Here is a 12,672-nt window from a genome sequence, read left to right on the forward strand (position 1 = left end):
AGTACTATAAAGAACACTGAAATTCAACTTAGCTGTGAAATCCTCTAAAAAAGAGAAAAACAAAGTTTGCCACCAATCAGAAGCGAGCTCAGAGGACACCCACTCTGACAGGACCCTGCTCATCTTTGCGTCTTCACACTGCAGACTTTGAAAGCTAATGTCTAAAATTCAGCACAGAAAAGCTGCAAGAAAAAGGCGTTCAATTTCTAAAGGTTTGATGATTTTTATTACATGAAAAAAATTATCTTTGAAAATTGTTCTTTAAATTACATCTAGTTGCTTTAGTAAGCAGGTTTCACCATAAATGTATCACTTAAGAATTTAATATAGCTGAGATATATTTTATCATACACAGCTTCCATGTTTTAGAACACTAAAATGTCTGTTCCATAAAATGCAGTCTTTTAGCTTAATGTCAAAAAAACCAAAAAAACAAAAAACAAAAAAACCCCAAAAAACAACAACAACAAGGAGAGCTGCTAGCATGCCAGTGTGGTTCTGAGGTGCCTGCTTTAACCTAAGAATAGTCACGAAGCCATTTTAGCTCCACACCCTCAAACTCTATTTCAATACTTTTAAACACACACACTTTCTGATAGATACACATCTTTTGTTTAATGCTAATGTTTCAAACAGTACCAGGAAATGTCAGAGATCGCTGTGCGGCACCCAAGGGACCCTCCGCAGTAGCACACACTGAACCAGTCACTCGTGAAATAAAGCCATCTCATCTCAGCAAAACCACAAGAAAGGTTCTTATGAAAAAAGATGGGAAGCTTTGTGGTGAAATACGTTTCACAGGGGAGAGAATATGCTTGGTGATCTGACTGTACAGATTATGTCCTTTTACACATCTAAGCACTTCACCAGGATTTTTTTTTTTTTGTAGCAAATTTGGCTAGAATATTGCAGCTAATATTAAAAATTGATAAGTACATACATTTTCTAAGAACAGCAGATAAAGCATGGTTTCTCTAAGCAGCCTAACACATCATCACTAGTTTTGGGTGGCACTCCATTACTGAACAGAAGCTCACAAATGCTAATTAACCAGAATTCAGAATGCCTTCAAAATATCTGCTCTCACAAAGATCACAACATGAGAATAAAAAACTTGGAAGATGAACGTACCTGCTTGGATTTTCTGCTGGTCATCTATGTGCATCAGTTTCCAGCCTTCGGTGTGACGGACAGCGTAGAAAGACTGAACCAGGAAGGTCCACAGCTTATCACGCACAGCTTGGATCTTGCACGTAAAGCCCTGTGTTCCAGCAACAAATCAGCAGCTGGTGAGAGCCACATTGTCATAGCAACCAGTCATTACTCCTTTCCGAATCCACTTACTCCGAAGCTAGATCAGTGATGTCATCAGTTACATTTCTAAGATTATCGAGGACATGCTATTTATGAAGGCTCACTCATTAACAGGATTTTATAGTGCGCATGAAGCTAAAAGCCACTCATGAAACATCATTTTAAAACAGCAATGGGTTTTATGTGAACACCTTCCACAACCTTACACATCAACTATGACATGACAAGGTCAAATACTTTATGTAATAATAATTAATTGATGAAACATTTTATCATTCTTGTAGAATAAAAATGCAATAATTAATAATTATCTATTGTCACTGATTAACTGCATTTGAAAAGAACTGATATTTAAATTTTTCATTTTTCCTACTCAATCTAATTTAAAAATAAGGTTTGTTTTGAGAAGGAATTATTAATACCATAAAATAAAAGGCACTAATGATGAAAAATACTAAAATATACATTTTATACATAAAAGTTTATTATAATTATCAGAGGAAAATACCAAAGTTACATTGTACTAGATAACTGCTAAGTCCCAAGCTGTGCTTAGAATTAAGGAGCCAAACTGCCTAATTCTAAACTTTAATAAAAAGTTAATTTGAAAGCAAACATAATTGAAAAAATTTTTTATTAGGAAATATTCCAAATAGATACAAGAAACTGTATCAAGTCCCAAGGTGTCTAGTACCTGACTACAATGACCTGTGCAACATTCAAACTGTTTACAATATTATATATTTTAATGAACTTTGTTATATTCAGTACCATTTCCTTTGTACTTTCAGAATTCAGTAACGTGTCCAGAGCCATAAGGAGGGAACAACTATTTTCAGTGGTAATATTGTCTTCAATTGCTCTAAAAATTTTGTCCAACAGATGAGCTGTGCTGCTCATTGCCTGTGACTACAAAACACAGAAATTGACATTTAATGAAATACATGTAAAATACACAAGAGATGTTAAAGTCTAATGTGATAGCAGTACAACTGTCACAGCATAACATCACCTGAAAACACATCTGCTTTTCCTTTTGTTTGAAGACTCCATGAGCATGCACCCCTCCTCCACGTGCACACACACACACACACGGAACAAAACACACATGCACAGGTACATGAATACACGTACACACATGCGCGCACACACACACACACACACACACACGGAACAAAACATACATGCACAGGTACATGAATACACGTACACACACGCGCACACACACACATACATGCACATAGGCACACACAAGAGACACGTGCACAGACACACACATGCATGCCTGTACACACACACACACGTACACACACACACACACACACACACACGCACATAAATGCACACATGCACACGGTACACACAGAGTTTTCAGGAGCTAATATAGTCTAATAATTGAACCTAGAAATAAAGACTACATCTTTATTCAGTGACTAATTTTAGAGAAAGCAGTTCCTTATGAAAAGAGTTAGAGAATCACCATCTTTACAACTTGGGTCTCTGAAATGTGCCCATGGTGACCGAGGAACAGAGCTGGCCCAAGTGACAATGTGCCTTGCCAGGGCACTCAAACCTGTCCCTCCTGCTTTCTCATCTGTGAGCCAAAAATCCTGTCCACCACTGCTCCAAATCTGTTGCAAACATGCCATCTGCTGTGGAATTTACTCGTCAGAATATTTTAATCAAAGGCAACCTGACTTTAAAAACGCTTATGTAATTAAAACCAGAACACCAAGATAGGACTGAGTAGAACACAGCCTCTGGACACCGTACCTGTAAGAGCAGAGTGAAATTTTCACTCTCAATGATCTTTGAGAAGTTTTCTACAATAAATGCCACACACTCTTCTTGCAGCTGAGATGCCATCGACAATGCTGCTTCTGTCCACTTTACTCTAGGTAAACCCATGATTAGCCTGTCACTTTCCATCAGAAGAAAAGCAGCATTGCTATGATTCTAGAATTTTAAAAACATTTGGGAAAATTAGGTGGTATTACTATTAATAAAATAACTTTGTAAGCAAATCAAAACATTCTCATTGGGATATTTCCTATGAGAAACAAAATCACAGGTAGCTATTATCTTTGCCACATCCATAGAGGACCATGTGGAATGGGTCCAGCAGCAGCTCAGCCAACAGCTCCTTGTAGCAATAGGAGCCGTCTGAAGAGAATATCAGCGAAGGGTCAGCCAGTAACCCCCATCATTTTAGAAATAACAAATTATAGTTTTTAGCCATTCTCTTGCGGGATGGGTTTCTCACACAGTGATGAAATGGAAGACTGAGTACTTAGCATGGATGCTGGACATTCTTTAATTACTGAGGACAGGCTTCCCTGTTCCTTACACCTTCACCACATGCTTTTTGTACATGCTATCAGAGAACCTGTCCCTTTTCTTTAAAGCACTTAATTCGGATACAATTATTCAAATATGAATATAATATCTGTACTGTATGTTCAACATCTGGCTTTGCTTACTACTGTACTGTAGGGCCTACTCCAGAATGGGTCAATACAGAAACTGTGTTTGTTAGGTTTTTATATTCTCAGCCTTAAACAGGATACCCAAATCATCTACTCCGAGGCTCGTGGTACATCACCCAAGAGGGGGCAGAAAGAACGTAAGCTGCATGACATGGCCATGGTACTAACAAATTCACAGCAGCTATGGCTGCCTCAAAAATCCAACACAAAGCTGGACCCATAAATATTCAGTCATAGATAGGGGAGGGGCTCATGGAGCCCAACCTGCCCAGGGGAGGAACTGGCAGTCCAAGGCTGCTAGAAGAGAGGAAGTCATTGTCTTCATTGAGTTACTCATGCTTCAGGACCATGTCCACAAAGTTAACCCTGAGTAAACCCAGTGGGTTGCCAGGTAAAAACAAAAACAAACAGAAGGACATGGAACTGGGATGAGGACTTGGTGAGGAGGAGGACCAGTGTGGGGTGGGTACATGACCTGAATGCATTATATACTTGTTTGAAATTGTCAAGAAATAAATTAACAAAATAAATACACAGACAGTACTCTACTTATATACATGGTTCCCAATGTTTTATTGTTATGTAATAATGAGTTACCTTGCATATAATAATATTATATATATGTAAATAGAAATAAAGGATACATTCCTAGAAATAGAGTTAATAGGTCAATACTGCTTGTCTTGGACTCTACTAAAGACTGAGACTGAGAACTAGATCACCAGGAAGTGACCTCAAGGTCACCTGAATTACAATGAGATAAGCTGGGCACATTTACTAGCTACTTGCTATTCAGTATGTGACCTGTGGCACTGTATTAGCCAGAGCTTATCAGAAATACAGAATACCTATTATTTATTATTATTATTATTATTATTATTATTAATTATTATTATTATATATTATCCCTCTTCCTTTGGTTAAAGTCCATACACTTAAAATCTGTAAGTGGACTTTTTGGATTTAAAGTTTGAGAAGCACTGGTAGTCTACTGGTATATTCACTGGGGGAATGACTGGGGCTCACCTCTGTTCAGGACTTTCTGAAGAATCTCACCTTGGGGCTCAGCAGAAAGCCAACAAAACAAAACAAACAAAAGTTCTCAGCATCTCCTGGAGAGAGACAGAACTGGAATGCAAACCTGTGATGAAGGTCTTGACCGTTAACCTAACCTTTCCCTGAATGACAATGAGATCCACCATGCCCTAGCCAACTGAGGGCCATCAGAACACAGACCGCAGATGTATTAGCACTGCTAGCTTACATCTGGTTACCATGGGCTCTCTTAGAAGTTGGACAGGGATTCAACTTTTGGGGTGGTGTCAGTCTCCCTGACTCGGAACACTAATGGGAGTTAGCACAGGCTGTGTCCTGGGGCTCACCAGGAACAAAGAACCAGGAGACTAGCAAGAAGCCTTGAGAAGATCACACTTGATGGGCTGATCAGTCTCTTCTGCAGGAGGCCACTCCATGAAGACCAGGAAAAGTGGCGAGTTTTTCTAACACAATAGAAAGTCAAACTTGTCTAATATGCAGACACTAACACAGAGTTAAGGGAAATGAAAAGTAATCAACGAAGTAAGTTCTAAACAAAAAGGCAAGGTGGGTCTCCAGAAATCAATCTATGTTAAATGACGAACAGGCAGCTGAGATACTGAAGTCAGTTCCAGACCACACAAGAGTGAGCACCATGGCAAAACAAGTCAGTCACCCTAAAAGGCACTGTCCTACCTCGAAGTAAGAAGAGCCTAATTTCTGTTCTGAAGAACATGGAAACCTTATACTGCAGTGCAGTCTAGTAAGTACACAATGGCATCATACCTAAAGAAATGCACACATCATAAAGATCTGTACCACTGAGGAGCTAATGAGCGCCTGTGACTTTGTGAGTCAGAATCTTTTCTGGTAGGACCTTGTCTCCAGCTGATGGCTCTGACTCGATCAAGACAGTGTCTGATGGAGACGGGGGAGGCTGCTAAGTTCTTAAAATAAGACGAAAATGAGGTCTGCCGCACTAGCCTTTCCTTCCAAGAGCTTTCTCTGTAGAATGTGATGCTGTTTCACCTACAAAGACTTTACATTTAACCACAGAACTAACCTTTGAGTCAATACTCCCAAAGCCTGAGAGGAAGAACTAGCACCTCATGGGGATGAGTCCCCTAATTGGCTATCCAGTAAAAAGTGGTCAGCCTGAAATCATATACACAAACCACACTAAATGGACTCAGGAGGTTGTATTTATATATTTATGCACTTATCATCTCTAACCCCCTATCCGCCCCACTCCATATATGTGTGCGTAACAATAATCAAAGAGGCCACCAATTTGAGAAGGGGTGAGGGATAAGGGGCATTGGAGCAGTAAGGAAGAAACATTGGAGGGGCTGGGGAGAGGGAGAGGGAGGGGCTGGGGAGAGGGAGAGGCTGGGGAGAGGGAGGGGCTGGGGAGAGGGAGGGGCTGGGGAGAGGGAGGGGCTGGGGAGAGGGAGAGGCTGGGGAGGGGGAGAGGGAGGGGCTGGGGAGAGGGAGGGGCTGGGGAGAGGGAGAGGCTGGGGAGAGGGAGGGGCTGGGGAGAGGGAGAGGCTGGGGAGAGGGAGGGGCTGGGGAGAGGGAGAGGGAGGGGCTGGGGAGAGGGAGGGGCTGGGGAGAGGGAGGGGCTGGGGAGAGGGATATGGGAGGGGCTGAAGGAGGACAGGGAAGAAGGAAGTGAGGCAATTATATTTTAATTAAGAAAATTTTAACAAACAAAACACTCTGTCCCTTTTTTTTTTTTTTACCAACTACATTTATGTAACATTTGAATGCTCTATCATTCTAACACTTTTCACAGCATCTGTTCTAGTAGATTCCACCTTAAGAACTGACTTTCAGGGCTGGGCATGGTAGTGCACATACCTTTAATCCAAAAATTCATGAAGCAGAGGCAGTCAGACCTCTGAGTTTGAGGCTAGCCTGGTCTACATAAAGAGTTCCAGGGCTGTTACACAGAAAAACCCTGGCTCGAACCCCCCCCCCAAAAAAAAAAGAGAACCAACTTTCTTTGCTCATCTTAAAACTAAGCATCAGCTACTCATTCATGAAAGTAGCAGCAATTCAGTCACTTTTCTAGACCTGACTTTTAATTTCATTTCTCTTACTATGGCTACCATATCTTCATTTATTTCCTTCACTGAGTTTTCAATCCCCCAAATCATTCAACCAGGAGGATTAGAGTATGTTCCTTCCAAATGTCTGCTAAAGCTGTGTGTATGTGCAAGTTTTGTGTGTGTGTGTGTGTGTGTGTGTGTGTGTGTGTGTGTGAGAGAGAGAGAGAGAGAGAGAGAGAGAGAGAGAGAGAGAGAGAGACAGACAGACGGACGGACGATAAGCAGCAATGCTTATATTAAAGAACAGTGGTGTGCTGAGATTACAGGCACACGCCCCCTTATCCAGCTTTTTTAATGTGGTTCTGGGAATCAAACTCAGGTCTTCATAATTATGCAGCAAACACTTTACTGGCTGAGCCATGTCCCCAGGACTCTGAATACTCTTAATGGCATCTAGAATGAGAAATGCTTTCTAAGAATGTTTCAATGTCCTTTGCCTAGCCAGATGCATCAGAGGAGTCATTACGTGTGGCAAGCATGGTGTTATAAATCATGCTTCTTAAATAATAACACTTGAAAATAGAAATCACTCCTTGATTCCTGGACCACAGAATGGATTCTGGGTTAGCAAGGATAAAAACATTAATCCATCACACATATCCATGAGCGCTTTTGGGTGAACAAGTACCAAGTACATAGTCAATGAGTAGTATCATGGAAGGAAGGAATCTTTTCCTTCTTTTTTGAGGAAGAAGTCTCTACAGTGAGTTTAAAATATTCATCGAATTACATCATGAACAGACACTACTTCCAACTTTGCTGTTCCATTTACAGAGTGCAGGCCGCATGGGTGGGTGTAATTCTTAAGAACCCCCAAATTTTCAGAATGGTCAACACAAGCATCAGTTTATAGTAATCAGAGCATGAGTCCCTAACATGAGAATCAGAAAGTCGTTTGATGCTGTGAAATCTTCCAACACAAAGCTGTGTAATCTGTACTGAAAACGGTTTATGTGGTCACCAATCAAGCATCTTAGCTAGGTCTTCTGGGTAATTTCCTAATGAGGCTTTGGCCCAACAGCCTATGTACCAGCAACAAAGCTGTTTTGCTTTCTTGTCTCCTGTGTATAATATAGCAGCACTTTACATTTCCTTATTAACTTTTCCTTTGCATCTGTAACTTGGCTACCTGGTCCAACAGGCCTAGATTTCAGTTCCTCTTTTGCTGTTTATTTGAATTCTGTTTCTGAGATAGCGTGCTGCTATATACTTCAGGCTGGTCTCAAATGCACACATGCTGGAGTTGCAGACATAGACCATACACCAAGGCACCAAGGCTATCTCAGCTTTCTTTTGACATGCTTTCTTTAAAACTCAGGCTAATCATTTCTAGCTTCTGACTTAAAGTGAGAGATCTGTGACCCTTCATTTCATTTTGATACTTATACCCATTGTAAGGTTATGAATAGGCCTATAGAATAAAAATATAATTGTAAAGAAGAAGGAGCAGTATGGTTTGATGGACTCATTCTTCAATTAAACTCAGCTACCACTTATGAAAAATCAAAATGAAACCCATTACAAAACATTTGATTCAGTTAATACCTTCTCCAGTGTAGGTGTTAACTGACCTGCATCAGGCTCATCTCCTCTATCCCAGACACAGTACTGCGGAGCCCCATCAGCAATACCCCAACCTACTTCTCTGGTTTGAAACTGTTCCCTATCCTCTGGCTCAAACCACCTCTCTTCCCCAGTCACATTTATTTTAGTCTCTGTGGTCTCAAGTACGCACTCATTCATTCATCTATTTGACAATATACCAAGTACCTAATATATGCTGGGTACTATTTTAAGACTGGGTCTAAATTTTAAATAAAATTGACATGACCCTAAACACTAGTATCTGCAGAATGGCAGTAATATATTTTAAACCTTCTTTGTCATTTACTGATGTAAACGTAAAAGAAAACATCCAGACCATTCTTTTCTCGTCTATGAAACAGATAAAACTGCCTTACACTAAATTTCACAAAAATAACAATATATGAACCTTAAGTGTCTGATAAAAACCCTCCACTACTTAGGGGTACTACTCATAGTTAGTGGTAAATAATGCTTCTACTGAACCGAATTACACCTGGAGTAACTCCCTCATGAATGGGAGTAACTACTCAAGAGTGAAGAAAACTAACACAGTGACCAGTGACAAAGCCTGAGATTAGATGAAGCTCGGCATGAGGAGTACGTGAGTGGCACCTCATGAGCTGCACTTGTTTTCCCAGTTAGATTCACAGTCGCCTGGGTCACCCAGTCTCATGTTACCATCCATGGCATAGCACAGGAGCAGGGCTGCTTAGAAGTGTGTGTGTGTGTGTGTGTGTGTGTGTGTGTGTGTGTGTGTGTGTGAGAGAGAGAGAGAGAGAGAGAGAGAGAGAGAGAGAGAGAGAGAGAGAGAGTCAGTCCTTGTCTAAGGTAAGAGAAGCTGAAGGAGAGGACAGGGCTAAGTAAACAGTTGCAGGCATGAGTGCTGTTGATTCAGCAAATATGCAGCAAATTGTGAAGCCAACAGCAACAGCATCTGCCTTTACCACATCTTCTCTCTAAATCTCATTCCACACCGCTTGTGCAAGCTAGTTTTATGTCGACCAGACACAGGCTAGCATCATTCTGCAAGAGGAAACTTCAATTAAGAAAATTCCCAGACCAGATAGGCCTGTGGTACATTTTCTTGATTGCTAATTGTGTGGGAGTGCCCAGTTCACTTGTGTGGGAGGGGCCATTCTTGGGCTGGTAGTCCTGGTGCTATAGGAAAGTAGGCTGAGCAAGCTATGGAGAGCAAGCCAGGAGGCAGCACCCCTCCATGGCCTCTGCATCAGCTCCTGCCTTGAGTTCCTGCCCTGACTTTCCTCAGTGATGGTCTGCTGTCTAGAAGGGTCCTCCCTAAATCGGTTTTGGTTATGATGTTTTATCACAGCAATAAAAAACAAAACTCCCAATTTTGTGGTCACTGACAGGATATAGACACAGAAGGAAGTTCGGGATGTAGACTTTATCACTGCCAGGCAAATATTACAACACCATATAACCAAACCCTGTCAACCTGGCACCTGAATGTAGCGCTGTGAACTGTACTTTGCTCCCTAGTGGAAAGAATAAGCCGTGTTGTTTCCTAAAATGACACAGCTGTCACTCACTATACAACATGCTAACCCTTTTCTTAAAGAGAAATAAATATCAAAGCCTGTATATATGCTATGTGTGATATGCATTACTCTTCAAACAGACTCAGTTCTCAGGGCCTATCAACAAATATGGAGGTGCAAAGTGAACTCATACCAGCATGTCTTAGACGTAGGGCAATGAAGTCACAGTTAAAATTAGGATATTTGACTACTAATCAGACAAACAGAAGAGTGTGTCCTAACTGTGGCTCATTCTGGAACTGACATGGTCATTTTTTTCTGTTTTTATAATCTTCCTCCACCTTTGATTCCACATTCCTTTTGATTTTAGCAGCTGCTTCTGCTGTGTGTGCTCCTAATCTGGCAGAATGGGCTAGACTGTCATTGTTAAAAATCCTGGGTCCTTATTGTCACTGCTTATAAACTGTTATTGTTTCCTGCTGATCTGATGCACAGAACCTGGGTGAACTGCATTCCAGATGTGTTCAGATGTAGTCTTCCTTATCCACACTAGAGAGTGGTAGCCCAATCTCTTCTTGACAGCCCAGCTACTTCTTGGCTACATGGATTTGCAAACCAGCTAGAGGAAGGTTGATTCAACTATCAGCTCAATGGAATCCTTCCTGTATGTATTCCTGATGGAAGCATTCTTTTCTCTGGTGCTAAGGTCTCTAAATCAGCAGTGCCCAAAGTTGGAGAGAGGAGAGGCAAAATTTTGCTACTAGGTCACTAGGAACAATTCTGTGTGGGGGTCAATCCCATCTTGATTTCTGGGTACAGGAATTTTGACTACAAGAGAAACAGCACCTTAATGCAAAGCTGACATAGTGCACACTGTATCTTGGAGACACTCCCTTAGCCTGGGAAAGCACTGCCACCTAGCTGGCACTGTAACGCATCTTCTAAAGGCCCTCCTCTATTCTATCAGACCAGGAGTTTCAGGGTAATAGGGAAATTTGCAAGCTCAATGAATTACACAAGCACGAATCCACTGATTTTCATTTCTGATGTGAATTTCTTAGTCATTATTGTACTATGTAGAATACAAAGATGATAAACAAGGAAGTCTACACATTCATGGACAGCAGATTTAGCAGAAACACAGTGAGTTAGGAAGGTAAATTCATGTCCAGAGTAAACATCTACTCTAGTAAAAACAAATGTATCTTTTCCATGAGGAAAGCTGCCTCATGTAAACAACCTGTCACCAGGTGGTGAACCATCCCTTGAAAGATGACGCTCCTGAGAAGGTCCAGTGTTACGTTCTGAGTCACCCTGGTGATGTCAGTTTCCCTGCACTGCTGAACCAATGCACAGTCTCCATTTCTGGAACCCTTATGCTAATAATTCTACCCCAAACTAGTGAAGTAAGCACGAGAGTGGCTTCAGAAGAACAGGGTTTCAGGGCTGGATCTCCACTCTGGTCCTGAGTTATCTGAACTGTGACTCTCATCTCGTTTTTATAGAAACATTACATTTGGTTTCTGCATTCCAGTCATTGACTAAGCTACCTGACGGCACACATAAAGCATTTAGATTATACTTACTAAGGACTGAATCAGCATACTGAGACAAGTTTTCTGAATTTCAGGAGGTACATTTGCAAAGCTTCTTTCTGACCAAAACCTTGCAAAATGGCTTATAATCCAGCTGTTAAAATAAAATAATCCAAGTTAGAGTAATGAAAAAATATAAAAGTCAGTATTTTTTGAATCATATAAGCATATATAAACCACATATTAGGACTAACCCTCAATTTTATAGGCTCTAAGATGGACTTAACTATATTCACTTTCAGAAATGTAGAGGGCACGAGGTCATCATGCTCATGGATAAATACTGGAGAAACCAGGAATGTTATCACACAGGGCTGTCTCCTCAGTGGCAGAAATAAAATACCTGTTTCCACCTAGAAAGCTAGGAGTGGACATTATTAATAACCTGGTGACCTTTGCTATCTGTAGCAAATCCCCCAGAGTGTCTATCCCAGACTCTCCCTCTTTAGACCTTTATCTTTAGCTCCCAGTTACTAGAACCCATCCTTAGGGAGATGTCACATGAACTTTATAGCTTGCTGACCTCTAAGCTGTCTCGGTCAGAGACCACACTAGGTCCTAGGCGCTTTACCTATAGAACCCACCCTCGTGGTCACATGTACTTTGTAAGAGAGTTTCTAAGTAGTCACACCTTAAGCTTTATTGTGCACCTGGAACTGGAATAATTCCTGCCTGGAAACACTTTTCCAAATGGTTCTGTGTTTAAATATGCTTATTATAGACTGCCTGGCACCAGACTCCCTAAGTTTGATGCAGACCGACTAAATCAGGCTGAATGGAGTTGTCGTTCTCATCTCTTCATTGTTTTTTTCTCTGGTTGCCATGATGCTTGAAGGGACTCCCGCACAGAAACACACACTTCAACCCATGTTGGTTATGTGTACATTTTCACATAGCCCTGGTTTACCTTCTGACCCCATGTGTCTTAAGTAACATCTAAATCCAACTTCTCAATTGGGACAACTAGTTAAGCACTTAAACTGTGTTTGAAAAAACAGACCAAGACTAGAACTGCCCACAAATGTAAGAGAGTAAGAGTGTATGT

General features: G+C 41.1%; 1 protein-coding gene across 2 annotated transcripts in view; it reads right to left on the reverse strand.

Moving 5' to 3' along the window:
- Window positions 1-12,672, reverse strand: part of Btbd8 (BTB domain containing 8) — a 65,301-nt gene that overhangs the window by 12,856 nt on the left and 39,773 nt on the right. The window contains exons 9-12 of one of the 2 annotated variants that reach the window (XM_036200612.1): window positions 11,619-11,721; window positions 3,088-3,270; window positions 2,086-2,223; window positions 1,132-1,261 (exon numbers count right to left, since the gene is read on the reverse strand). In XM_036200612.1, coding sequence (XP_036056505.1) covers window positions 1,132-1,261; window positions 2,086-2,223; window positions 3,088-3,270; window positions 11,619-11,721 — 554 coding nt within the window. The remainder of the gene's footprint in view (window positions 1-1,131; window positions 1,262-2,085; window positions 2,224-3,087; window positions 3,271-11,618; window positions 11,722-12,672) is intronic. The other variant, XM_036200613.1, reaches the window with a different exon arrangement.

This window comes from Onychomys torridus, chromosome 10 (assembly GCF_903995425.1).
Source record: "Onychomys torridus chromosome 10, mOncTor1.1, whole genome shotgun sequence".
Classification (NCBI taxonomy): Eukaryota; Metazoa; Chordata; class Mammalia; order Rodentia; family Cricetidae; genus Onychomys; species Onychomys torridus.